This window comes from Apodemus sylvaticus, chromosome 11 (assembly GCF_947179515.1).
Source record: "Apodemus sylvaticus chromosome 11, mApoSyl1.1, whole genome shotgun sequence".
NCBI lineage: Eukaryota > Metazoa > Chordata > Mammalia > Rodentia > Muridae > Apodemus > Apodemus sylvaticus.
In genome coordinates this window covers 79,829,678-79,857,253 of record NC_067482.1, presented here as the reverse complement: position 1 = coordinate 79,857,253, position 27,576 = coordinate 79,829,678, and the positions used below count along the sequence as shown (strand labels likewise).

General features: G+C 57.0%; 2 protein-coding genes across 3 annotated transcripts in view; one reads left to right on the top strand and one right to left on the bottom strand.

Annotated features, from left to right (window-relative positions):
• The first annotated feature begins 18,089 nt into the window (after nt 1-18,089).
• Cabp7 (calcium binding protein 7) lies at nt 18,090-27,238 on the top strand. Its single transcript, XM_052198842.1, has 5 exons — nt 18,090-18,280; nt 24,348-24,491; nt 25,171-25,283; nt 25,547-25,700; nt 25,890-27,238. Exons 1-5 carry the CDS (start codon nt 18,172-18,174, stop codon nt 26,015-26,017), a joined length of 648 nt encoding a protein of 215 aa, XP_052054802.1. The 5' UTR covers nt 18,090-18,171; the 3' UTR covers nt 26,018-27,238.
• Zmat5 (zinc finger matrin-type 5) overlaps nt 27,218-27,576 on the bottom strand; it is a 31,076-nt gene continuing 30,717 nt past the window's right edge. For both annotated transcript variants that reach the window (XM_052198840.1, XM_052198841.1), the window contains one exon: nt 27,218-27,545. In XM_052198840.1, the coding sequence (XP_052054800.1) occupies nt 27,416-27,545 (130 nt within the window). In that variant the 3' untranslated portion in view covers nt 27,218-27,415. The remainder of the gene's footprint in view (nt 27,546-27,576) is intronic.

Genomic DNA, 27,576 nt, shown 5'->3' with positions numbered 1-27,576 from the left:
GTCTGTCACTATCTCTTTGTTTGAGCTTCTTTATGTATGTTGTGTGTGCATGTGTACTGTGTACATGCCTATTGCCTACAGAGGTCAGAAGTGTCAGATCTGGAGCTGGACATACAGACGGCTGTGTCTTATCCCCAAAACAATGGCACTGTATCCCCAGCCCTCCATTTGTAGTAGTTGACATAGATTGCTAGTTCTTTTGGTTTTTCAGGATAGGGTTTTTCTGTGTAGACCAGGCTGGCCTCGAACTCAGAAATCCACCTGTCTCTGCCTCCCAAGTGCTGGGATTAAAGGTGTGCGCCATCACTGCCTAGCTGATTGCTAGTTCTAACATCTAGAAGCAGCCTAATTCCCGGGCAGTCAAATCAGGGAAACCACTCTGTATAAACTGGTCATTTTGAAGTATTTTTACCTGACTTTAAAAGACACCCCAGTAGCCCAGAATGCTCACTGACAGCCTGGCACCTCCATCAGCAGTGGGGACTGACAAGATTGCATGATACTTCGGTTGTTGTGAAACACTGTAGTCCAGGCTGGCCCATTCCTGTCCTGCTCTGCCTGGTGCCTTGTGGACGCTGAGTTGCGTTTTATTGTAGCCTGTGATGTCAGGAGGCTGTTGGATCTTGATGCTTCCTTATGGCATCCACACCCAGGGCCATGCTGTCTGCCTCTGTCAGTGTGGCCTCCCTACCAGCACTTCCTCCTCTGCTGTAGGGAGCGCCTGGCAGCTGTCCACAGCACTGTGTGCCCCACAAGCCTTCATGGGAAGAATCAAATTAGGAGTCACCCACATGTAATGGAGACCTGGAAGTCCAAGTCTAAAAGAGGAGAAGGTACTATCAGGAAATGGCTGCACCCTTGTCTGATCTAATCCCTTGCAGACTGGGGAGGAGAAAGTCAACTGCCTTCACTCCTGCCTCCCTACAGACAGCCTCTCCAGCAAGAGGGCTCTCCCGCCCCTCCCTGCCATGCGGGGCTCCCTGGCAGCCTGTCATTACTGCATTATGACAGGATCCCGAGGCTGCAGTCCCAGCCCTATAGGGAGACAGCTTCCTCAGCCATCAGTGTAGTGGCAGGGCAGTGGGAGCAAATTATGGGAGCGTTTATCAGCACAGCAAGGTCTCTATGTGACTCAGAGAGGACTCCTGCTGCTTCTCTCCTGTTTCTACTGGATGCCCATTTCTCATTGCAAGATGACCCCAGAATAGCGCCTGGCCTGCTGCCGCTGGGTAGACCTCAGGGCTGCCTGAGAGCCCTGAGGTGGGAGCCAGCCTTCCCTTACCAGCTCTGCCTAGCTAGAGCACTGCCCTTACCCCAGGACGGTCCTCTGTCACTTCTGTAAAAGTGGTTGGCAATGATGCTTTTAGAGGCCTGGGAAGAATGGAAACTGCTCTAAAACCACGAGAGGGCTCAGTGGGTAAAGACACTCACTGTTAAATACTGTCTCCGGCCGGCCGCAGTGGTGACCCACGCCTTTAATCCCAGCACTTGGGAGGCAGAGGCAGGCGGATTTCTGAGTTTGAGACCAGCCTGTTCTACAAAGTGAATTCCAGGGCAGCCACGGCTATACAGAGAAACCCTGTCTCGGGGGAAAAAAAATTCTATCTCCGGACCCGTGAGGTAGTGGAAGGAGAAAGCCTATTCCCACAAGTTGTTCTCTGCCCTCTACCCAGGCATCATAGCATGAGCCTGCCAGCCCCTCCACTAAATGTGCAATTAAAAACAATTTTTAAGTATTCAAAAAAAAAAAGTCTACTCTGTAGACCAGGGTGGCCTCCAACTCAAGAGATCCACCAGCCTCTGCCTCCCAGGCTCTAGGATTAAAGACAGGCACATGCACCACCATGCTCGGCTGGAATCTTCTTTTATCCCTAGCCTCCAGGATTCTGGGGACGGATCTCCTGGCAGAGGAGCTCAGAACCCTCGACTCCCAACCCAGAAGGCCTGGGGCCCCATGCCTGCGAAGCCGCTTTCTAGCCACTTCAACCTAGGCAAGTGGTTTTCACGTTTTGGTGCGCTCCACGAGCCTTTTAAAGGGTTGGTGGAGATTACTGATGCCTAGAGGGTCTAAGCACAGGGCCCAGACGGTCACTCCAGGGTGCCAGCTCTCTCTGAATGGTGCTTTCTGGAGAGCTGAGGCAGGAGGAAGCAGAGCCAGGAAGACCCCCAAGGGAGTCACAACCCAGAGGCAGCAGGCCTACGCATTGCCCCAGGTGGGCCCCACCCCACCCACCTGCACCCTGAGCTTAATGACCTTGCATCTGGCCTGTTTGTCCTCGATGTTTGCCCAGTGCCAGCTGCAGAGCCCACGAGATGATAGATAGCCCGTCCTGGGGCTGCCCGAGAAGGATGTTACTGTACCACATTAGCGCTCTCCACTTGGGTCAATAATTTACTGGAGGCTCAGAGCAGGAGAGGCTCTGAGCAGTTGTGCTTAGCTCTGCAGACGAAGCTCTCAACCCTGTCCATGGCACCTAGGTTGAAAGAACCTTGCAGCAGACACTGAAGGAGTGGCAGTGACCTAATTTTCTCTTATCAGGCATAAGGGAATAGTCTCCACAGAGCCTTGCCCATTTCCCATATAAATAATGTTATTCTCCCCTCTCCCCCCCACTGGGGAGGACGGGGCAGCCTTTGATCTGAAGGAATTAAGTCAGTAAACAAAAGTAGAGACTGTGGAGGTGTCTTGTGACAGGTACCTGCTGTGCCTTTGACCCTCAGAGAGTCACATTCTAACCGACACCGGGTCAGCACTGATTGGCTCGCTCCAAGTTTCTCCTACCTCTGGGACACTAAGCACCGAATGGGGCAGCTCTGCCCTTTCCTCAGCAGAGGTCCTGAGTGAGTGGTTTTCAGAGGAGAGCCATGCTCTGGGAGGCCTACATGCCAGACTTGACTGCTCTGGTGTGTGAGGCTTAGTCCAGGCTTCAGGCCACAGAAGGCCTGCAGGCTGGGAAGAAAGGCTGACAGAAAGCCCCAGGGAGCTGCTGCAGGCTGGGCTCCTGTCTCTCAGCTCTCTGCTTTAGCTGTACAGCCTTGAGTAAGTCTTGTCTCCTCTCTGGCCTCCTGACGAGAACTCTGGGATCCCCTAAGTTTCAATTTCAGACTGGTTCTCCTAGGCGCTATTGAAAGAATGTCACCATTTGGGGAACTAAAAAAAAAAAAAAGGAGGCGGACTAGACCCAGGCAGCTTGGCCTGTGTTAGCATCCACCTCACCCCATCCTCTCTCCTAGCCCTCCACTCCCTCTGTACAGCTCGGGCAGGCAGAGGGCCTTAGCGCTCCTCCAGATTAATGGGGGCCCCAAGGCAGAAGGTTGGCATGGCACTGCAGGCTTTCCCAGTGCCCAGCCTCTTGAGTCCCAGCTCCTGTCAGCCAGGACCAAGGATGGGGGTGGCAGGAGCTGAGCCTCAGCCGCCGGCTATGACAGTTGTTCTGCTTTGAAATCCACGGGGGACCACGCCCGACCCCCTCTTCCCTTCTCCCTCCTCCGGGCCTTCAGCTCCCAGGCTGAGATCCCCAGTTCCCTAGGCTGAATCTATTAAGTCCTTCATATTAACCAGCGAAGGGGGAAACAGCCTTCTTTCATCTTAAGCGAATGAATTTGCATTAACACCTGGGGAGTTGTGTTTGCCTTGAGAAAGCCCATTGCTATTCTGGGCTGCACACACCAGCACGGAGTTAGTTGCAGCAGTCTATTCTTCCACTAATACAGCTTTTCTCTCCTCCCTCCTCCTTTCCCATGGAAAGGGGTGAGTGGCAGGGGATCCCAGGGTTCCCCACTCCACACTCCACGTGGGAAGGTCCCTGGATGCCAAGAATGAGAGGCAGGGAGCAGCTCCCCGCAGAGCTGTCTCTTCCTGGGGAAGACAGCTGAGCGCAGACCTTTCTCTGAGATCCTGGTGAACCCCTACCAGCCACGCTCAGCAGGCCCTGTGTGTGGCCAGTCCACACATAGTCGGGGCCCAATGCCTTAAGGAGAAATTGATAAGAGGAAGGAAAAGAGTTGGACTGGGGATGCCAGGAGGTAAGAGCTGCCCACCACTAACTCAGGGATGGGGCTCATTGGTCTGAGCTCCTCCCATCCCTCACCCCCACCCCCACCCCTTTCCCTAGAGGTCTCCATGTGAAGTCACAGCTTTCTTGGGGGATCTGAATGGCCACTGAATGTCAGCCCAAGGCCACTGTTTTTGGCATCTGCGTCAGAAATGTTGGATCCTGGGTAGGGTATGAGTTGGGCTGAGCTTTGCAGGTTTTAGACCTGGTGACTGGGTTTCAAGAAGAGAAAGGGGCAGTGAGAAGAGAATGCCCCTCTGCTTTTTGTTTGTTTGCTTGTTTGTTTGTTTTCTGAGACAGGGTTTCTTTGTATAGCCCTGGCTGTCCTGGAACTCACTCTGTAGACCAGGCTGTCCTGGAACTCACAGGGATCCAACTGGCTCTGCCTCCTAAGTGCTGGGACTAAAGGCGTGCACCACCCAGCAGTCTCCACTCTACTTTTATCTGAGATGAGTTGCCTTGTGCCTCCAAATCTTCAGGGAGCCCCATTTGCCCCTGCAGCGTCCCTATCCAGGCTAAGCCAAAGAACCATGGAAAAGCAACACCCTGACTTCAGAGCAAACACCCACCTCTTCATAATCCCCTGAGATAAGGAACAGGAAGGAGGCTGATGTAGGATTTACTGGAGTGGGGACTGGGTGGAAGGCTAGGGTGCACAGGGACCATGTCAGGGTGGCCGGGCCCTTAGAGCTGCTTGGCCTCAGCCTCCCAACCCTCTCCAACAAGAGTCAAGTCTGAGCTCACTACAGGGGCTTCCTGGTTCTGAGCCAAGGCCTGCTGTAGTAGAGCAAATGGACTGCGGCCTGCTGCCGTGCGGCTCTGGATGGGAGCTATTCGCTTGGATCAGTTATCAAAGGTGACAGCACAAGGCGGGAAGGAGGGCATGGGCCCAGAGAGCTCCGCATGGCTCTGCTTCCCATTCCGGAGCCCAGGGCAGCTGTGCCCCCTTGGGAACCTCCACAAGGTGAGGAAAGGGACAGATGTGGCCAGCTAAGAGAGCCAGCTTAGAGCTTGAGTTCTGGGATCAGGATCGCAGTTAATGTCACAAGTACAGCCTGGAGCACGCAGCCACCCGGTCCATAGGAACTGGGACCCTGGCCTTCCATCAGCATCCCCAAGGCATCCCCAGCCCCTGCTGGCAGTTGGCCTACCCCCTTCCCCCCACCCCCATCCGCAGCTGGGCCATTGCCAGGCATGTCTGCTGCTCTCCAGTGACATTTACCAGCTGAGAAGTGGCCACCCAGACGTGAAATCAGTGTGGCCTGGAGCTAACTCACTTCATTAGAGTCTCCCTGCTCCACTGGCTGGACAGCACAGCTCCTCCAGGGCTCCCCAGCTCCTTGTCACCCAGTCACCACCAGAGCCTCCTCCCCATCCAAGCACAGATCCTGTGTTCACAGGTCAGGACCAGTGTCCCCTAAACACCTGGTCTGTCAGCCCTGGGGCGTGTCAGTGTAATGATGATGGCAGCCAATGTCTCCTTGGCACTTTTGAACTTTTATTTTGGGGAGTAGCTCATATATCCTAGGCTTGTCTCAGACTTACAATGGACAAGAGGATGGCCTCAAACTCCTGATCTCTTGTCTCTGCCTCTACTGTGCCAAGATTACAGATTCACACCATTCCCTTGGCATTCAGTTTGCTTGCTATATAGCCCCAGCTGACCCAGAATTCACAGGTGGCTCTCTTGCTCCTCCCTCCCAAGTGATAGGATTCTAGGTTGCATCACACATACCTAAACTCTATATTACAACATTGTTATCAATATATACCTTGTGGACTTGGTTCTTTATGTGGGCTCCAGGAATCAAACTCACGTCATCAAGCATGCGCAGCAAGCACTTTCACCCACCCAGTCACCTTGCTGCTGGCCTCTGCACTAAGACAGGGTCTGACCATGTAGCCCCTGGCTGTCTTGGAATTCACTAGGTGGAGCAGGCTGGCCTTGAACTCACAGAGATCTGCCTGCCTCTGCCCTCCAATGCTAGGCTCACAGTCATGTGCTACCACACTAAGCTGCCTCTGTACTCTTCAGCACACCTCGACCCTCTAATCAGTCCCAGGAGCAGCCAGCCCACTGAGACACAGCAATGCCCGCTTAGATCCTCGAGTGAAGCATCATGGGAAGCCCCAGAAAGGCCCCTTATGTTCTGCTCATTTGTGTGATAGGGAAGGGAACAGGCTCAGGGCCTTCTCGTGGCTTAGTTTTGAGGCCAATCACATCCCATGCCTGGGTTTATCCTGACCTTAGCCTCACAGGAAAACCACTCTATCCCCACGGGGCATGAGTCCTTTCCCTGAGTTATCCAGCAGCCCTCAGCAGCGTGGGACAAGGCCGGGATGACCTGCACTGTCCGTCAGACTCTGGAGGAACAGTCCCAGGCCTGCCCCACCTCTGCAGCAGGGGCATTAAAGAGGAAGGTGGTCTTGGTACACCCTCATCGGGGAACAAAACACAAGTTATAAGCCCAGATGTTGCTCTCCTCTCTAGCTTCAGGGTCCTCTCTTTTGGGCTTGGGTTTGCGCAGCTGGAAATGAGACCCATCAGTGTCTTCCATGGTTGAGCAGATGAAATAAGGGCTCTGAAGTGGGCAGTGACGCCTGGCGCTGAGCAGTGCTGGAGACTGCCAGGGAGCACCTGTAACCTCCCCCGTGCCCAGGGCAGGCACGTGCCAGGGACCTGCTGCCTTGTCCAGCCTCCTTCCCCAGCGCGGAGCCCCACACATGGGGACGATGACGTATTTTGGCTGGGGGGATGATCTGTCTGAGGGTCACCCCACAGCACAGGTGGAGCGAGGGCTCAGAGAGGGCTCCTTTTCATAACCAGAAGGCCGCTGAAGAGACAAGAATTTTCCAGAAAATGGGCAGGGGCACTGGGAAAGGCTGCAGCCTGGTGTCCCCCAGGCCAGCTGGTCAGCCAGCTGAGTTGTGGTCACCAAGGGCCCGGTCATCACTAGCTGACCCTCCCCCAGCCTCCCTGGCAGGAAAGGCATCCATCAAAGTCTCCTTCCCCCTGGTGGCCCAGACAATTAGTCCTGCCTGGATCCACTGGCCCAGCTGCTGGAAGACACCTCCTCCTCTAGCCTGGGGGTATGACCTCGCACGAGCACAGTCTATAATCTATGCTTATCTGCAGAGATCCCGGAGGGTCAGACAAGTGAGTCTTGAACCTGTCATTCAAGTGCTCATTAGTCTGATCCTAAAGCCCCCATCTGAGCTTTCGGTTACTTTCCTCTATGTCTCAGGTTCCCCCTTTTTTTTTCCTGAAATCCAAAGGACCTACCCTAAGAAACCTGCTTTGAGGCCACAGACTGTTCACCTCCTGCGCGGGACAGCATGATGGATGGGGTCCCACAAGGGGCTGGATAGACACGCCCACACGCCTGCCACCTACTGTGGGTGATGAATCTTCTCCCCTCCCTCTCCCTCGGACGCTCAGCTCCATCTGGTCAGGCACAGTGCCAGGCTGATGGGTGGGCTGCCCACCAGGCCACCCTCACTGACACTGCCACCTGCGCTCACCGAGCTGCACTGGGGTGGGGGCAGGGTGGGGGAGCAGGAAGGCCAGCCTGCAGCTGCCCATTCAATCATTCAACAAACACATACTTATCCAGACCTACTGTGTGCTGGAACACAGCACTAAAATTAGCTGTCACCTCTCCCACTGTGACTAACGTGGCCGGGAGACAGAGGCGCCTATGACAGTCTCTCTGACCTCGGGAGAACAGGTGATGAGCAGGTCTTAAGAGGTCCCAGAAGTGAGACAGGAAGTGATGAAAATGAGAGTGTGCTGGTGAGAAGGGGCAGGGCTCAGGGGAGGCGGTGTCAGACTGGAATCAACACCAGTCCTACCAATCCTACTCTAGAGATGCAACAGGCTTGCATGGAAAAGGACTTGCCCAAGGTCACACCATGCAGAATTGGACAGGAAGTGAGAGCTCTTAGTCCTCCATCTCATTCCAGCCTCAGCCTGGACAGACTTGGGCATCAGGACAGGCCCTGCGGTCCAGCACCTTGTCACTTGTAGAAACAGCTGCCCCCCTCATGCCACCACTGACAGGAGCCAGGCAAGAAATATCACATCATTAAAATGACAAATCCTTTCACTAACTGAACCAGAAGGCCTGCCGCCCAGCCTCACATCCCTTACCCCCTCCTCCTCCGCCCCACACTCATCTCCGCTCCCAGATGTCAGTCCAGCAGGTGAGCCTGTGCAGGGTGCAGCCTGGGGTGCTCAGTCAGGACCATCACTCTGTCCCTGAGGTGACCTTGGGACCTCAGCCCTGACTCATGGAAGGAAGTGGTATTTAAGACTCTATGCAACAAGAAGCGGGAGGGATGGGGACACCATCCCACAAATGAAGAAACGGGCTCTGGAGAGGGAACCTAGTGAGGTGTCCCCTCTCCAAAGCTGGTCTCAGGCAGGGAACTCAAGCAACCCTGCCCAACTCTAATGCTAAAGCCTTCTAGCAGGGCCCATCCATAGAGAGGATCCTGACTCCTCCTTGGCTCCTGCATGTGTGTCTGTGTACCACGTGTCTGCCGGTACCCATGGAGGCCAGAGAGAGGGCATCACATCCCCTGGAACTGAAGTTATAGGCAGTTGTGAGCCGAGCCACCATGTGGGTTCTGGGAATTGAACATGGGTCCTCTGGAGAAGCAGCCGGTGCTCTTTATAGATGAGTCATTTTCCTTACCCTCATGAGGTTTTAACCTTGTGAGGAGGGCAGAGCAGGGCTCACTCCCTTACACAGGATCCCAACAACCTGAGCCAGGCCTTTGCCCTCAGTTTCCCCATCTAACAACAGGGACTGGCCTTTTTCATCTTGTCTGAGGCTGTTTGAACAGTAATTGCTTAACGCATGTTAAGTGTGAATGACCTGTACGGATGTGAATGCTGTGTACACACATTGGTATACATGTCCACATGAACCTGCACCTGTTCTGCCAACACCTGGGTTCTTGGGTTCCAGATGTGCATTCATTTATACATATACCCCCACCAGGTATCTACCGACTATAAGCATGTTTGCATGCAGTACCAGCCACAAAGTCGTGTCTGCATCACCTGGCTCCATCTGTGTACACCTATGTCACATGTCCACAGTCATTGGAGGACCCACATAGTGTCCAGAATTCTCTGGGGAGCAGGATAAGGGAGCAGATGGCAGGAGGCACTGCCCGGTCCCGCAAGCAGCCTGGGTTCCCAGAATGACCCCCCTCCTCATCCCTCTCCAGTCCCTGCCTGCAAGGACACACCGTCCGCCTGGTGTCCTGGTCTCCTTGGATGCAGACAGAACGCAGAGGCGTCTGGCACATCCCGACTTGGTCACAGCAGCTGCACTGCCCCCAGCCCTCTTCTCGGTACCCAGGGCTGCCCTGATTGTCCCTTATCCCTGCTGAACAAGCAAAGGCAGCTGGCATTTGCTGCCTGGGGACACATGGGGAGAGGGTCCTTTCTGAACCACAAGGAGTCTCCTGCGGTCTGGCCCTGACCTTGCTAAGTCCTCCTAAGTTTTCCCATTTGAAAGATGCTCAAGGGAAGGTGGTAGACGCCATCCAGGCTTGACTCTCCATAGGCCAAGGGAGGGGTCAGACGCAGAGGCAGAGAAGAGGCAGGAGTTTAGGGTCCAAGACTTGGAGCGTTGGGATGCAGCAGCCCTGAGTCTGGGGGCTGTCTCTCAATGGACAGTCCATGTGTCTCCTCATGGTTGCTTGTTGGCCTATTACAGATGAGGAAATTGAGACCAAGAATCCCCCCACAACTCTGACTCCCTGCACTGCCCCACATTAAAGACTAGCACATGGGCACCATGCCCAAGACAGTCCCTGCCTCCCATCTTGCTCTGGGTCAGGGAGGTGACGTTCCCGGAATGGTTTCTCAAGAGCCAGGCGCCTGCCTCCTACTGCTCGCAGCACCTGGCTCTGAGCCTGCTCCCCAGCAATGTCCATTCATCTGCTGTCACTTCCTGGCAGGGCAGTGGGTCGTACATCACCTGGCCATGCCGAAGAAGCCAGACCAGGCAGGTGGGCAGCGTGGTACTGGGTTCAGCACTACTCTCCCAGGCTCGTGGGGTGTTCAGACACTATGGCTCCTCCCTGAAATCTAGGGTCTAGTGTCTGCGAGGAGGAGCCAAATCCAGAGATAGCTGCTTATGAGGGGAGGTAAAAGACAGAAGTCAGGTGGAGGCCACAGGGTGACCTGGCTGAGGCTGCTGGTTGCCCCATTTGGCAGGGCAGGATTTTTATCTTCCCAAGCCCTACCTCCAGAGTCATTTGATGATTTAGGGTGCTGGGGCACCACCTTCTGCTTTGGGGTTGAGGAGTAGGAGCTGGTCAGCCAGGAACAGACACCAGGCAGGAGCACCCTCCTGACCACTGTCCTGTCTCAGGTCAGACTCTAGCCTCAGACACACGTCCCCACAACATGACTTCACCTTCCAGGGTACTTCTGCAGGCAGCCTCTAGTCCTTCATTCATTCAGAAGTGCACACAACCCAGCCCAGACAAGCAAGGTGTGGGCGTGTGCTGTGGGTCACACTATAGAGGCTTTATTGTCAGGACGAGGACAAGAACTGTCACTTGTCTCTTGTTGATCGATTAGTTTAAAGCAAAGGGGGCTAGAGAAGACCCTCTGAGAGGCAACTTCTGGGACTGGAAAAATGGCTCAGCAGTTAAGAAGACCAACTCTTTGCCCATCATGTCTTCTGGAGGACCCAAGTCTGATTCCCGGTAACCACGCAGTGCAGCTCACAGCTACCTGTAACTCAGATCCTCGAGACCTGATGTCCTCTTCTGGCCTCTGCAGGCGCCTGAACACATATGGTGTACATATCCCAACACACACATATACGGTGTACATATCCCAACACACAGATAAATACAAATCTTTAAAGGGGGGGTGGGGTGAGAAAGAAAAGCGTGTGAAGGCTTGAAAGAGTGGGCCATGAGGATCCTGAGGGGACAGCAGTTCTGGCAGGTGATGAGGGCCACAAAGGCCCTAAGTCCGGGTGTTGTGAACTCTGTCATGAACAGGTCAGGGTCAGGTGAGGCTGCTAAAGAAAGTGAAAGAGAGGCTTCACTGCCCTGTGGACACTTCAACTCTTCCTGCAATGACGCAGGTACCTTGGACAGCTCAGAGTTTGCAGAGCGCTGGAGGCTGGGACACCCCCCCACCCCCCCTCCCGTGGATGGGCCGGGTCTACAGAGGCTGATCCTCTATGGTCTGTCTTCTCTCTCTTCCCCTTCTTTCTGCTTTTTTTCCCCTCCAATTTTTTCCTATTAGTTATCCCAGCAAATATTTGTTGAGTGTAGGTGTGTGTGTGTGTGTGTGTGTCCAATCAAAGGAATGTCTTCTTCCTATTTCCCCCAGAGCTGTCCCATGAGGCTGGGCCAGGAGTCAGTCCCCCCCCCCCCACATACCTTGCACACACCCTGGAAGGTCAGCTCACGTGGTTCACATGTGTGTATGAAAACCAACCACATGTTTGGTATCCAGGGCTGGTCAGCATGTGTCACACATATGTATGGGAAATTAGTCATCAGGCATACGTAAGGGTTTCTTCCATTGGGAACAAGAGAGCATATATAGGAGCCCTTCCTCTTCTAGTCTTCTAGCCTTCCTTTGGGGGCTGGGTGGATAGCACAGCCAGGCTGCACAAAGCCCTGGAGTCCTTTCCCAGCACTGTAAAAAACTAACAAGGAACAATAGGGACCTTTTGTTGCTGGTCTTGTGAGCTGGAGGCATACAAGGTGTCCCTCTGCTCCTACAGAGCTGGGCTGTGGGCTTTGTGGGGGTCCCTCAAATAGCACTTCGCACGAATCCTTGCCTCCCAACATGATGGGCGAAGCCATCGCCAGCCCTGACCCCTACTCAGACACCACACCTAGGGCTCCAGCATGGAAGATGAGGGCATTGACCCAGCTATGGCCTGGTAAGAGGCGCTGTGTGCTGCGCCCTGCCCCCAACCCCACATGCCCCCCTCCAGTTCACCCTGGCCCCCTACAGCTTCTCTAATTACGCAGCCATAAAGCACAAATCTCTAACGATCCAATTAGTAACGCCATTGCTGCCCTGTCCAGGATTAATTACCAGTTAAACTGCAGCTGGTTATCGTCTCTTAGGCTCAACATGAGGGTGCTGTGAGCCGTGAGGGACAGAGACCTGGCTTGGTTCTGGAGGAATCTTTACCCAACACCTCCAATGCCTCCGTCTAACCCAGCCCCCTAACCTCAGGACTCCAAAGGATTATAACCTAGCATCACACAGATTTTGTGGTGGCCGGGGCTGAGAGGCTCCCCAAGTCCATCTTCTCCCAAGGCAGTGCTCTACCTTTACGACCCCCACATTTGCACGGACCAAGTCGCTTCTCCTACATACTGGGTTAATGCCAAGGTAGTCTCAGTAGCCAGGCTGTGGCGCCTGCTCATCTGCATTTGACCTCACTGCTTCCGCTCTGACGCCCTTTGACCTTCTCCGCCCTCAGGGTTCATCTGACAACGTTAGCATTAGCCCTGTTTCCTTCCCAGGGGACACAAATGTCCACTCTGGGCCCTCAGTGCTTTGTGTGAAAGCAGGAGAGATCTCTGCACACAGAGGCAGAGTCCAGGAACTTGCTGGGCTCTTCCTCTGGGCAGAGTCCTGCCCCTGGAGCTATACAGACTGTATCCAGCCATCTGGAGGCAGGTCTACCTGAGGTCCCTGCCGCGGGGGACTGTCACGGGAATATTTATGCTGTCCTGGACCCCAGGACCAATCCCTTCATAGCTTATTCTTTCCAGAAAAGGGGGAGGTACCCAGACTCCAAAGATTGGCTGACCTGTAGATCCCGCAGAGGATGAATGTAAAGTGGACAGCTCCAGGCTGTAGCCCTCATAGGCCTACACATTTCAGTGCCCCATAAGCTTTAACGTCGTGTGAAGAGGGGAAGAGCAGAGGACTGCAGGGTCCTAGTCTTTCTCCGACCGGAAGCGCTGACTTCCACTGCCCCATCACCCATGGCTGCAGCCCCAGGCTGACCTGGCCTGGGCCTCAAGATAGCTAGTTGGCTGCTCTTATTCTAGGCATCAGACTGAGACAGAAGTCTGGAAGGCCAGAGCCATTAGCATCCGCCCTGCACTTTCGTCACCCCTACTGTGTCATAGGACAGGGACCCAGAGCACAGACCAGGCTGGTGACACCATGGTTCCTTTTCCCTTTATGCAAAATCCTATTCCCACACAGCCTCACAGCCTGTAGACCAATCAGGCGCCAGCCAGAGCCTCCCATTTTCCAGAGGGGAAGACTAAGGCCTGAAGCTAACAGGGACAGGATCCCTGTTGTTTTCTAGGCAAGACACCCCAAACTCTTCTACCTCTACCCAGCCCATTTCCCCCTCCAGCCTCCTTCCCAGGCATTTGTTCGAATCCTGGCTGTCTCTTGGAGGTTCCCATTCAAAGTAGGCCCGGGCAACAGCATTTCTCAGGGTAAGGGGCTGTGTGCCTGAGTGTGTGTCTGCTGGGCTAGGTTTCTATGGTGACTGGTGGCTAGCCTTGCCCTGAGGGTCAGAGGGGTCTCCCTGTCTGATCACATCTCTCTGTCATTCATCTTGTTCAGATCAAGGAAGAGAGGTCACTCCCAGGCTCTCATGGGAGCCAGAGACTAGGCCCAGGAGCTGTAGAGCCAGCAACTGTAGCATCAGGAAGCCTCACCGTCATAACTCAGTAGATCTTTGTGGCAGTCTGTGTGTTAGCAGCATGGGTCTATTTCACAAGACAGGAAACTGAGGCCAACACGGTTGCCACCCTCAGGGCACAAAGCTAGTGACATCATGCAGTCACCCTGAATCCCGCACCTCCGGGCTCTTCTCCATCTTCAAATTGCTTCTAGAGAAGCAACAGACTCGGAGGCTGCCCTCACTCTCCGTGTCCCTCAGAAGCTGCTCACACCGTCATGCGTGGTCCCATCACCTTCAGAAGCCAGGCCCTGGAGGCTCAGAGGGCTGCCCGATACAGGACAGAGACAGAGCAAGAGGGACCCATAGTCTCCGGACTGCACCCTCTCCTGGCTCAGCCTGAGTCTGCAAGCTTATAAATTCCATTATTCATCAACCCAGTCCCCGGACAATGAATATTTTACTCACTTCCAGATACTGTCCCCACTGGGTTCCTTGAACAATTTTGTTCTCTAGCAGAGGCCAGAGCCTCTGCTGTCCTGAGACTCTTTTCCCCAACCTGTGCCTCTCTACGGCATAGCTCCTTCCCAGTCAGGCCTCCTGGCTCTGGCAACACTGTGACCCACAGCGCAGGCGTGACCCTTGTGTCCACCTCTGCTTCCTCTAGTCCCTGTGTTGCTCTGGTTCAGCTCAGGGCCTGCCTGAGCTCTGTTGGGCGCTCTCCCTGGTGCTGAACGTGGGTGCACAAGAGACAGAGGGCATCAGAAGCAGGTGCAGCCAGGGAAAGCGCGGGTGCTCTCTCTTGAAGTATTCTCTTGAGAAGAGCGGCCTCCAGCAGTGAGAAGGAAGGACCTTGGTCCTAGGCAGGATGGAAAGTGCTGGTTTTGGGAGGAAGGAGTCAGTTTCAGGACTTGGCAAACCTCTGTCCCTGAGATCCCCAGGAAGGCCTGGGGCCCGAGCGTCTCCCGGTGGGCACCCAAGGAGTGCCGTGCAATGGCAGTAGCACCTTCCCCAGAAGGGGGAGCGACAGACATAATTCACACCTTGTGATGGCGCCATCTGCTCCCTTGATGTGCAGAGGAGAGGACAGGGCTGTTGTGCCGCAGGGCAGGTGGGTGACTGTCACTCCCTCTTCTTCATTTTGCAGGTGTTCCTAGTCTTGCGCCCAAGCCCAGCCCAGCTCCGTGCCACACATGGGGAGTCTGAGGGATGCCACCGCCACAGAGCCTGCCTTCAAAAGCTAAGAGCGATCTCTAACCATGTCACTCCACAGCAGATGTCTCCTGGCTTGATGAGAGCCACCATGTCCCTACCCCACAGGCTTGACACACAGAGCCTGACTGCTCTGTGTTTAGATGTGCTTCCGTTTAATAAACAAGTAAACTGAGGCTCAGGGAGGACACTAAATGTCATACATAGCACTGGAAGGCGACGGAGGAGGCTCACTGCTTCCTAGAGGCAGCCAGGATCCCACACTCTAGAGGAGGGGGCAGGGCCAGCATGTCCCAGAGCTTGGCCTCAGATCTCCTGCCTCTGCCAAGTCCCCCCCCCTCCCCGCGGTCTCCCCCCTGCAGTCCCCCCAAACTCGAGCTCTGCAGCTGGAGTGGTCTCTATAGCTCCTTCAGTAAGCCTGTCTCTGCCTGTGAACAGGAGCGAGGCACTGAGGAGAGGGACCAGGCAGGCTGCTTGCATAACCCAGGTGTGTCCTATGTCCCCAGCCAGCAGACAAAGCAGAGCAGGTATGGCTGCTAGTATGAGAGACAGTGTTAGCAGGCGGTCCCCTGCATCAATGGCTACTGTCCTGGGCTGTGGCTGTGCCTCAGGGGATAGAAGGCGGACCAGCTTTGAGTCACCAGGGGACTGAAGTGTCAAAGATGGTCCAAGAGAGTGTGGTAAACTATGATACTAGAGCTGTCATTCCAGAGTGCCCTGCCACTTTGATCTGGAGAAAACCTACTCTGGGGAGTACCCTGGTCACATGACTGTACAGCTTGGCCCTTTGGATGCAGACCAAGGTTCACGTCTGGGGGCCAGGCCCTGAATCCATGGACACCTGTGCCTTCGCAGGGCCTGGTCTGTGAAGGGCGCACACTCCCTTAGTTCTTCATTTCTTTTTGTCCCTTCTTTTGACATGTCCCTGGCTGGGCAGCAAGGCTCCGGGGAAGCAGAGGAAGACGCTGCTGCTCTGTGGAAGCCTCCTGAGAAAGCTCCAAGAGCGTGTGTTTCCTGCCAGTCTGACAGCAGACTCCAGCTCGCTCTCTCCCTTAGCCCAGTAGCAAACTGTCTGGAAAGGCTTAGCAAGTGAGGTGCTTGCGCATCTCCCCTCAGACACCCCTCAGTGATGCTCATATTCCCACAGAGGGATTCTCATGCTAATGGGAAACTCCCAAGAGATTCGGGGCGCATCATCAGGTACCTTCCATGTTAAGTCACTTTGTCCTCTCCTCTGCCCGGGAAGTAACATGGCGGCCCTGAGAGGTTAAGGGGTATGACTAAGGTCCCGCTGAAGCAAGGTGGTAGGCGCAAGAGCCCAGGGCTCCCTGGGTTGGTAGCTGATTCTTCCTGCATCACAGCTCTGCTCCATCAGAAATCCTAAAGGAGCACAAGGACCCAGCTCACCTGATGGATGCTCAAGTGGACAGGAAGGGCTTTGGGGAGGGTGCTTTTCGGGAGGTTCTTACAACCCCACCTGTAAGTCTGAATAGACGGCAACTGGCCCAGAGGCCAGGACGAGACATTCAAAGAGAGTCAGGGTTTGTCTGGCTTCTCGACAGTTTCACATGCCTGTGAGAAATTCCAAGACGTGTCCAAGTGCTAAAGGCTCAGGCCTACCGTGGTCCAGGGTGGCTGGGGCTGGTGTCTCCCACTCAGCACCCTCTCTCCCAGCCCCGAGACAGGGCTATGATTAATCAGCGACAAAAGCAGAAACAAGCAGAAAAATGTAATCAGCTTGGGAAGGGCATGGCCGGGCTGTGGCAATCAGCTTTCCTGCTGGGGCCTTTGGCTGATTGGACCCAAGGGGGCAGGGAGATAGTTCAGATGAGGGTTCCAAGAATGAGACCGAGGCCAGCTGAGGCCCACCCAGGCCAGAGGGTCAGCAGATCCCATAATTGTACACAGACACACACATCTGTGTCCGTGTATGGATACCACTTCCAGCCCAAGGGCCTTCACACCTGCCCACACCTGCTCCTGGATTATGCCCTTCGCTGCCAGCTCACAGCCTTGGCACATGTAGGTGCACAGTTCAAACACGCGGTCATCTGCACATGGATTTGAAAACGCATATACACAGTGTCCTGAACGAAAGATAAAGAGAAACGCACGCGCATGCTGCCCCTCAGACACTTACCCCACCCCCATAGAACACGCTAAGGATCCGAGGAAAGTCTAACCTGCAGCCATGTGACCAACAGGCTCTGGGTCGGCTCCCCCCTCACTGCCCCCGGGGACAGGAGACAGACCTGTTCCTGCTCTGCAAGCTGAGTGGCACGGGCTCAGGAAGGATCCGGGACAAGAGCCCCCTGTGGGATCAAGTCAACTGCTGGTGTCAGCCACAGGCCAGTGGAGTCTTCTGCAGATCTGTGCTTTGCCTCTGCCTGCTGGCCCTGCCTGGTGACCTTGGCCAACGTCCTTTTCTAAGCCTCAGTTTCCCCACCCTGGAGCCTCTCCTGGCACCAACTTGAGGATTACTGGTCCTAAGGACCCTCGCGCCTGGGGCAACCTCACCTTTCTGGGTCTCTAGTCGTTAGTTCTTGGCTCTCCTCCGCTCTCGCTGGGGGAGGGCTAGTGGAGGGCAGGTGGGACAGGGGGTACAAGGAACGGCTCCACCCCTAGTCCACACCACCCGGGTCCTGCTGGCTGCAAACGTGGGGTGCGGGAGACAGCAATCCGAAGCAGACTGGGGGAAAAGCAGAGTCGGGGAGAACCAGAGAAGGCGCCCGGGAGGGCTCGGGGCTGCCGCTCAGGGGCCGGCGGCGGGAAGGGGCGGGGGCGGGGGCGGGAGGGGAGGGAGGGGGAGGCGGGAGCGCGGCGAGCGCCGCACAGAGCGAGCGAGCGAGCGAGAGTGCAGGCGGCGGCGGCGGCGACGGCGGCGGCAGCCGGAGCGGCGGGCCGGGCAGCCGCACCAGCGAGCGGACGAGCGGGCGACCAGCAACGCGGAGCGCGCGGGGCAGCGCGGAGGGAGCGCAGCGCGCAACGGTCGGAGCCGAGAGGCCGGAGCGGCGCCGCCCCCGCCGTCTCTGCGAGGCCCCGGCCGGGATCCCGACGAGGGAGCCGGCGGCATGGCCCGGCAGCCCGGGGCGCGGGGGCGCTAGGTCCCGGGCGGGTGCCCATTGCCTCGCCGCCGCCACTGCGCGCCGCCCCGCGCGCCCCGCCCGCTCCAGCCGCCCCCGGGGCCGCCGGCGGCCCATGAGCCCCGGCCTCAAAGTTTGCGGCGGGCGGGCGGGCGCGGAGCCTCCAAGATGCCGTTCCACCCGGTGACGGCGGCGTTGATGTACCGGGGCATCTACACCGTGCCCAACCTGCTGTCGGAGCAGCGCCCGGTGGATATCCCTGAGGACGAGCTAGAGGGTGAGTGCCCCGCGGGGACCCCTGCCACGCGCCCTCCTACCTGTGCGCCCAAGTGCCGCGCTGGCCCGGGGCGCCGGGGACCCTGCTGCGCGACTCGGCTGAGCGGCTACGCGGGAGGCGGGACGGCCGGGTGGCCCCAGGCGCCGCGGTGGGGGTCGCCGCGGCGCAGGGGCAGCCCGGTCCCTGCCCGCGTGGCCCCCGGCGCTGCGGAAACTTGCGGGGCCCCGCAGTGGGGTTACTGGGCCGCGTGGCCGGCGGTGACGGTGCGGCAAGGCGGCGGGGGCTGAAGTGGGGCGTCCGAGCTGTTGCCCCCCGCTCCCGCCGCCGGAGCGCCCGCATCCTGATCCCTTCCGCGGCGCCCGCCCGTGGCTCTGCGCTCCTATTGACATTCCGCTCGTGTCGCGTTGAGAATCCAATCTGCTCCGGCAGTGGGAGAAGGGGAGAGAGGGCGACTGCCCCGCTCTTGCCTGGTGCGGGGCAGCCCCCATCCCCTTCTGCGGCCCTGCGAGGGACCCCCACCCGTGCGCTGCCGAGGCAGCTGGGAGGCGTTGGCGACAACAAGTGGCCGGGTTGGGAGGATCGGTCGCGTTAGCAAAGCCTGGAAGGAAAAGGCAGAGGCCGGAACCTAAACCTCCCCGACCCTAGTCTCCGTGCCTTTCGGGAACAGGGACCGCACGCAGGCAGTTAGCTATTGAAGATCAGAGCAGCAGGCAGAGACTGGGGTTCCTGGATTGAGTGTCCTGGGGCGCAGTGAGACCCCTGGGGCCTTCCTAGCTCTTTCTTTGCTGAAATTGGGGGTGGGGGTGTGCTCAAGATTCCCCTCCCCCCAGGCCTCTTGAGGCTCCATATGGAGTGGAGTCGGGGACTCTGAGCTGATAGTAGTCTTGGTCCCTTAGGATGTTTGTCGGCTGCTGGGGGAGGGGTTGAGATTACCCAGATGATGGGCCTGTCTCCGATCCCTGGAGTGGAGCGGTCTCAGCTCTGGGGTCTCACCTGGGCTCATAGGAGTGAGTTGAAGTGGCCAACACAGGAAAGGATACTAGTGGGAGCCCAAGAGAAGCCATCTGGGAAGTCCTTCCTCAGCCCAGGCCTGGGCTGGGGCAAATTTGGGCGAGCAGACTGTGGAGAGAGGGTGCAGCTGCCATGGTCACTGCACCGCAGTCCACCAGACACCCACTTCCCACAACCCCGGGAGCCCAGGTACGGGAAAAGCTGCAGAGGGGGGTCTCAGCCCCAACACTGGTGGGACAGATGGAAGGACAGATGCCGCCCCTGACCTGACCTTAGCATCCACCCCAGGGAAAACCAGGTCCTGTCCTGTCTGGACCAAAGCAGAGCCTCCATCAGGTCAAGGGACAGGGATGGGGCCCGGGAGGGGTGCAGGGCACAGGCCAGTTTTCCTTTACTTTATAGCCTTTTATTCTGAGCCACTGCAGAAGCCTTCATGCACCCCTTTCTCTCCACTCTTGGGACAGAGGCAGCATGTCTTCCCCAGATAGATTTGGCCTCCTTTCTCCTGCTCCCAGCACCTCCACCATAACCCTGTCCCCATAACTCCAGGTCTCACTAGATCCCTCCACTCCTGATGCCCTGGTCCTAGAGTGCACACTCAGGCTATCCAGAAGCTGAGAGAGACTGGTGTGCAGGGGTGAGGTGCGCCAGGGTGGGCAGTGCAAGGGCACAGAGGCCCACGCTCCCTGCCAGCCATCCGGTGGACAGCATCCCGGGGACGTGCTGGCAGGAGCCCAGTGCTGTTAGTCACCATCACACGAACACTCCCTGCTTCTCTCTGGTCCCTTTGGGCTAGAGGAAGGGCCCTGGTGCAGGGGGCACCTGAAGGACAGGGCCATCCCTGTGGCTGGCAGGTGGCAGGCACAGAGGCAGCAGACACCTATGGGCCTCTACACATGAAGGCAGGAAGTTCTCCATAACCCTCCTCGGCTGCTGAAAACCAGGCTCTGGGCTCCCTGCAGTGGGTCTTGAATGCCAGGGCTGGGTGCAGAGTGGCTGTCCTTCATACAGATGCCACTTTTGCTTCCTTAACTTCTCCAGCACACACTAGTGTTCCTGTTCCAGGGCAGTCTGGGCAAGACCCAGGCCCCGTTGGCCGGAAGGCATCAATGGAGGAGCCCATAGACGACACAGGGGAGCCCGTGACCTGGGATGAAATGCAGCAGGCACCGTGTGCTGCCTGCTGCGGAAATCCAGGGGGGCGGCCACTCTGCACCGGGGGAGGAGGACCAGGAGCAGGCGGGAGGAGTGGAATGTGGGGGTGAAGAACAGTCAGGCAGTATTGGGTTCGAGTCTCGGCACGCTGGGCTCAGGGAGTGAACTTGGACAACTGTCTGTCTCTCGGAGTCTTGCTTTCACCATCAATAAAAGGGGATTGGCACTGTTGTCATCGGGATGGATGGTGGCAGAGGGTGCTGTGGGAGTAGTCAGCAGGCCTGGCAACGGGGGCTGAGGACCCAAAGGCAGGAAGAACACTCTATAGACTCACGAGCTTGGAGCAAGGCAGGGCAGACCAGCTGGGGGCCAGGACTGGGAACCGGAGGCCGGAGGAAGCTTTGCATGGCTATTGGCAAGGGGAGGAAGGACCTGGGCAGAGGTAACTCGGAGGCCCACCCAGCCCATGTAAGGGAGGCAAGGGTGCTCCCACATTCCTCCTGAATGTACCACACCACGCCTGGAACGTAAGTAACCCCTCCTGAATGTGTCCAACGCTCACCTAGACGATAGGTCCAGCATTCAAAGGCAGGGGTGGATGGAACTGGCTCCCCAGAAAGAGAGGCTGGCAACCACACACCTGGGTTCTGGAGTAGAACTGTGGAGCCTCTGTTGAGAGTGGCCAGTTGGGGACCCTTGGGGAGCCCCCTTTTCTGTCCTTGCTTCCTGAACCCCAAGCCCAACAGCTGCCTCTTGGAGAGTTGGGGCGCAGAGCCAATGCTGCGGCAAGTGGCAGCTACCACAGAGGATGGCTACTGCCCCCCAGGGCCCCCTCTCTACCCAGACTCCTTTTGGGTCTGCAGAAGACTTGAGCCCCAGTGCAGATCCTTGGGTTGGGAGGCTCTGGGGATGTCACATTAAAAGCGGAAGGTAGGGGACAATATCAGCCTAGAAACCCAGAGGCCCTGCCAGCCCATTTCCGGGCCAGACATCCCCATGCCAAGACAGAGCACAACAAGTTTTGCCTGGCCTCACGGGGCAGGGAGGGAGCAAGGCTTTCGGGGAATGCACTTGGTGGTGATTGTCCGTGGCACAGTAACGGGGCATCCTAACAGCCACTCTCCCAACCCCCGTGGAGCTCTTAGTAGAGGCTAGACCTCAGCCATAGAACAAGATTTCATCCTGTTTCACAGTGGAAGCATCTGAGAATCAGAGGGAAATAAGTGTCTTGCCCAGGTCACTTGGCTGTAACAGGAGAGCCAGACGGAATTGAAGGCCGGCCTTGGCTTCTGGTCACAGCTATCAGGCAGGCCAGTACGGCATCCCAGGTTTGCCCAGACTTCCCTTTCCTCCCACACTGCCATCTGAGATGGTCTGATTTACAACGGCCATCTCAGATGATTCTTCTTGTTTAATTGTTGCAGAAAGTTCCATTGCACAATAAATAGCAATGTTATACCAGACATGGGATTCAAACCTGGGTCTGTGACATCAGCATACTCTGATGAGATGATGCCTGAACTGGACCTCTTGAGGCAGCTGGGTGGACTGGGCTGGGGTAGTGTTCTGAAACATTAGTGTGAGCTAGGTGTGCTGGGAGGGAGGGGCGCATAGATGGAGAGTGGCCAGCTGTGGAGCCTTGGGAAGTCAGCCCTACCTGAGAGATGGCTGTCTCAGAGCCTGTCCCCTGAGCATATGCCCCAAGATTCACTTGCTCGTTATTGTCTTGCCTGCCTGGTGCATTTTCCTCAGGGGCCTTGGAAAAGGGCATTGAGGCCGCCCTGCAATTGGGGAGTCATCCTGAACCCTGTCGCGGTGGGAAGTACGGCTCAGGCCTCAGCTCAAAGCTTCCACAGCACCCCCACCGCATCTAGGACTTTGGCATCCTTCCTGGCATCTAGGCACCGGCTCCCTAATGGGCCTCAGACTCCAAGGGGTGCAGTTGCCGACTCTGAAGTTCCTCAAACAAACCCGTGGCTGCTTCCCTAGCCCTCAGCTCCATTTCTCTCTTCTGTGGGTGGCCCAGAGACCTTATGTGGAGGTGCAGAAGCCTCTGAGTGCTCTAGTAGATGGACTCTCACATTCAGTCCTTTGAGTATCCAGCATGTTTATCCTGTCAAGGACAGGCCCTGTTCTTGGTAATTGGGACTCTGCGGACAAGACCCACTTGGTCCCAGCAGAATCCATTTTTAGGGTGTGCGAAGGGATGGGTGACCAGAGCAAGGCCAGGCCAGCCAGGGGCAGAGCTACAGCCACGCACTGGGGAGCTGGGCTCCGTCTGAGTTGGATAGGACAGGAATTACCTGTAGACACAGCTGCAGGCTCAAAGCAGCCTTGGAGTCCTCCAGGCGTGAGGGGCTCCTTGAGTGTGTGTCCTGGATGCCAGTCCAGAAAGGTGACAGCACTGGTTAGAAATGAGAGTAGGGGAGAGGGGAGAAAGAGGAGGCGAGAGAAAGGAGGCGGGAGAGGACTGTAAGCACACCTCCACTCCACCCAGCCGCTCCAGGCTCCAGGCTCCAGGCAAGCGGACTGACTTCCCCGACTCCCGCAGCAGCTCCGTCTCCCCGGCAGCCCTAGCGGCTGCCCGGGTTCTTCATTTCTGGCCACAAGGGGCACATCGCCTCCTTCAGGGCCCAGGAAAATGCTGGCAGGTCCTTGGCCTAGAGCTGCTAGAGCCCAGGGTTTGCAGGAACCCCTGGGTCTGGCTCAGTTCTACCAGCCCAGCCACTTTCCCAGCCCTGCTGCTGGCTCCTGATGCAGACAACAGTCCCCAAGGCTTGCCTGAGGGTGTGTGGGGAGTGTTTACTGCAGCCTGATGGTGGACTCGACCTCAAGACCTCATGTGTGACCCCACACAGACGAGCCAGGGAAAGAAAGCATAGGCCCTGACAAGCCACTTCCTGGCTTAGAGAGCCCTAGGGCCTGGAATAGTGGAACCAGTAGGATAGTGTAATCAAATCCTCCATGAACTGGGCTGGCCTCCGGCCCTCCTAAACCCTTCTAGGAGTGTCTTCTCCCTCTCTCTCCCTTTCCATCCCCCCCTCTCTCTCTCACACACACATACCACCTTGAATTCGCCTGCTGAGTGAAATTCTACCCACAGAACGATTTAGGCAAAGGCTATGAGGGTGGCAAGCAAGGAGCCCGCGGGAGCTGAGCTGATGATGGGCTGAAGTCTGTCCCTCTAGGGAGATATTCTTTCGGATCCTGCTGGGTTTGATTTCCGAGAGACAGCAGCAGAGAGACAGACAGGTAGAACAAAGGTGAGAGGTCAGGAACCCTCGCAGCTTCCAGCCCTTTGCTGCAGTGGTGCTCCCATAGGCCACCCATCCGCCTAAGAGCATATATTGTGTTGTTTGGTCCCAGAGTCCCGGTCAAATGCATTGTTGCCCAGGTCGAGTGCAGCAGCCCTTGCGCCCAGGGCTGTCTTCCTACTGCACCTATGGAGAGCACGAAGCCCAAAACTCAAGCCCGGCCTGGCTGCCTCAGCTCTTAGTCCTATCTTTGTCTTTTAAGCCAGGAAGCCTGTGAGTTCTATCCATCACTAGCTAGAATTATGTGGTCATTGCACCATGGCTTAGTGCTGCCTGACCGGGACAGGAAGTCCAGTGGGAAGGGGACAAAGGTTCGATGATGCCAAGTAGGGAGCCTTGGAGAGCCAACCTGGCCGGTGAATCCGGTGCTCTCTCTGCACCCGCCACAGGGTGTGGTCCTGAGCACCTCAGGAAGGCCGCCAGACCCGAGCGGAGCCTGATCACTGTCTCAGGCCAGATGTACCTTTGTCCCCACTTCCCTGCCTGCTCAGAAAACTCAGTTCACAGCTCAAGAGTGTGACTGGGTCCCGACAGAGTGACAGGTTGCTGGGGACAGGGCTGGTTTCAGCTTCTCTGTTCCTCCACAGAGATCCGAGAGGCCTTCAAGGTATTCGACCGCGATGGCAACGGCTTCATCTCTAAGCAGGAGCTGGGGACGGCCATGCGCTCCCTGGGCTACATGCCCAACGAGGTGGAGCTGGAGGTTATCATCCAGCGGCTAGACATGGATGGTGAGATGCCCTGCCTCGGTTTACTTGCTCACCGTCATCTAGGCCCCAGCACCCGAGTCCAGTCTGGCCTTTTGTTTCCTGTGCTCACGATCTATCAACAGTTCTCATCCTAGAAAGTGGAGGTCGGAAGAGGTGTGACAGTCCCAGCCACGTATGGGTCTAACTGCCCCTCCCACTCCATGGTCTGAGAAAGATTTTAAGTATGGAAAAGGAGGGTGGGGTAAATAGCTCAGCTTCTACCAACCAAAGAAATGGTGGCTGCACTTGCCACCGGGTATTTTTATTGAAGATAAACTACTGAGAGTGGTTAGTAATGCCAGGTCTCCTCGGCGCCCGGAGCGCGAGCTCCCTTCCATCTGTACGGCAGAAAGGATGATCAGGGGATGCTCGGTACTGTGCTGAGGGCCATGAGAGTTCAGAGTGTACCCGGAGGGTGTCCCACATCTGGGGACCATCTGCTGCTCTCCTCCCACACGGTCTCCCATAGAGCTTCACCACATTTGGTAGCCTGACATTAGCTCTGAGCCTGGTACATTAGGCACCCCTGAAATTGACTGAAGGCTCAGGGAAGGGGCTGAGGTCCCATGGTTGGTCAGAGGCAGGCCAAGACTCCATTTCATGCCCTGAACACTGGAGTGCCTGCTCGCGCTGTCTCCGTTTGACCCTGTGCCCACTCTAGGTGACGGCCAAGTCGACTTTGAGGAATTTGTAACACTCCTGGGACCCAAGCTCTCCACCTCGGGGGTCCCAGAGAAGTTCCACGGCACCGACTTTGACACAGTCTTCTGGAAGGTATGCCCTGGCTGACTGGGACTCTGCTCTGTGGAGGTGTCGTGTCCTGTGAAGGGTTAGACCCAGGCCACGATAAGTGGGGCATGACCCTGTCTACTGAATGTCCTGCTTCCTGGAGGCCTGGGCTCCAGGGGATGAATGGAGTAGGTGCTTCAGTGTCATGGAATTCAGAGGCCTGCTGTTGGGGCTGTGCACTTACAGGGTGCTGGGTGGGGACCGTGGCAGGGTAGTAGCCAGAACACTTGTGCCCTTTGCCACCCCAGTGTGACATGCAGAAGCTGACAGTGGACGAGCTGAAGCGACTTCTCTATGACACCTTCTGCGAGCACTTGTCCATGAAGGACATAGAGAACATCATCATGACGGAAGAGGAGAGCCACCTGGGCACGGCGGAGGAGTGTCCCGTGGACGTGGAGAGTGAGTGGCCTGCCTTGGGTCTCTGTGGGTGGGTTCCAGAGCTCGGGCAGGGGCACATGCCAAGGGTTTGCATAGGGGCCTCCTTCCTTATCCCAGCCTGGTGTCCCTGTGCCAGAGTGCAGATCTGATTCCATCCCTCCACTGCCCCCCTTTGTCTCTTTCCCTGATGTTCCTGGTGGGCGGCTGCAGCCTGTTCCAACCAGCAGATCCGCCAGACGTGCGTGCGCAAGAGCCTGATCTGCGCCTTCGCCATCGCCTTCATCATCAGTGTGATGCTCATCGCGGCCAACCAGGTGCTGCGCAGCGGCATGAAATAGGCTCCGCCCACTGCACACCCACCGCTGCCTGCAGCCCGCCCCTAGCTTGCTCCCTGGGCCACCACCCCTGGGCACTTCGAGCCTGGACACGGACCACCCCAATCCTCACCCCATAGGCCTTGCATGGCTCCACAGCCCAGCTGTGGAGGACCTGGTGGTGGCTCTGAGGACAGTCCTAGCCCCTGTCCCCTGCCTGTGCCCTCACCTGGCCTGTGTGTAGCGTTCACTTCCCACCACTCAGGAGCTCCTGGAAAAGGAGGGACTTGCACAGGAGCCCCCAGGATCCAGTCAGTGCTGTGATCGTTTAGCCAGGCAAGAAACTCGTGTCCAGAACAGTGGGCAGGGTGGGGGTGGGCACAGGGCTGAGGCTCCTGGGTCTCTGACACTCCTTAGACCCAAAGCCAGTCCTCCGTGTACCTTCCGGGGCCTGCGTCCGCCCATTTCACAGGTGAGAAGCCTGACGCTTTAAGGGCCTGAGATCTGGCTTCAGATTCTTCTTCCATGGGGCTTTTCAGGAAAGGCAGATGCTCATGCATGAGAGACAGCCCCAAGGCCCATCAATTTCTGAGCCATCTACCAAAGGCTTAGAGACCGAGGGTCAAATTGTCTCCTAGCATAGAACCTAGAAGTCCAAGTGAGGAAGGAAGCAGAGATCCTGTAGCCCGTGTGCCTCCCCACTGGCCAGGGTGTAACCTTGGAAGGTCCTGAGTCCCCTGAGGGCCTGCCACAGCCCTGCACTGTCAGTGGCCACAGACCACTCTTCAAGTCCAGGGCCTGTCCTCCTGGGGCCCCACCTCTCTGTACCCTCAAGCCTGTCCTCCTGGGGCCCCACCTCTCTGTACCCTCAAGCCTGTCCTCTTGGGGCCCCACCTCTCTGCACCCTCGAGGCCGGAGATCCGGCTCTCCTGCTTGCTCCACCTGTGTCACGCCATTTCTTGGCACCTGCTGAGCCTGGGCAGATGCAAGCCTTCAGCTCTTCAGGGGCCGAGACGGTTGGCAGTCCTCGGCTCCCTTCTTCAGCCTGGGGCCACTTACTAGCTGGGTCGCCGCCACACTGGCATACGCTGTGCCCAGCCTGGCTGAGGCTCTACTGATCCCTAAGCACCCTGGAGGGGACACTCATTCCAGCCCACCTGTCCCCTGATGGAGGCGGGAGGACAGAGCCGCCAGCATGAGCGCCAGCAAGAGACAGGCCAGCCATCGAGGACAGACTTTCTTTATAAACATTCGGATGTTTCTCACCTATCTTCTAGAGAAACACCCTGAGGGATGGTGGGTGGATGGGAGGCCAGGCTCAGAGGCCCCAGGGCAAGCGGAGGGAAGGCAGCTCTGCTTCCACAGTTGGGCAGTGTCTTTACTGTGACTGAGGAGACAGGTCACAGGGAGGTGGGCAAGAGCTCAGCCCCACTGGACTCGAGGCTGTGCCGACCATCCTCCGGGTGGGGGTGCCCGCAGGGAGGGGGGCAGCTCCTGCATTGGTGGCCAGCCCACGGGATACTGGAAGACAGTGGTTGTGATGGGTTCAGCCCTGGAGAGGAGAGAGGGGGAGGATTAGAGCG

Bases quoted from the DNA above. Each gene is read 5' to 3' on its own strand.
- Cabp7 (XM_052198842.1), top strand. From the start codon at position 18,172: ATGCCGTTCCACCCGGTGACGGCGGCGTTGATGTACCGGGGCATCTAC. The intron at 24,492-25,170 runs GTGAGATGCCCT...TGCCCACTCTAG, and splicing joins CCAGCGGCTAGACATGGATG to GTGACGGCCAAGTCGACTTT. The intron at 25,701-25,889 runs GTGAGTGGCCTG...GGGCGGCTGCAG, and splicing joins GTGTCCCGTGGACGTGGAGA to CCTGTTCCAACCAGCAGATC.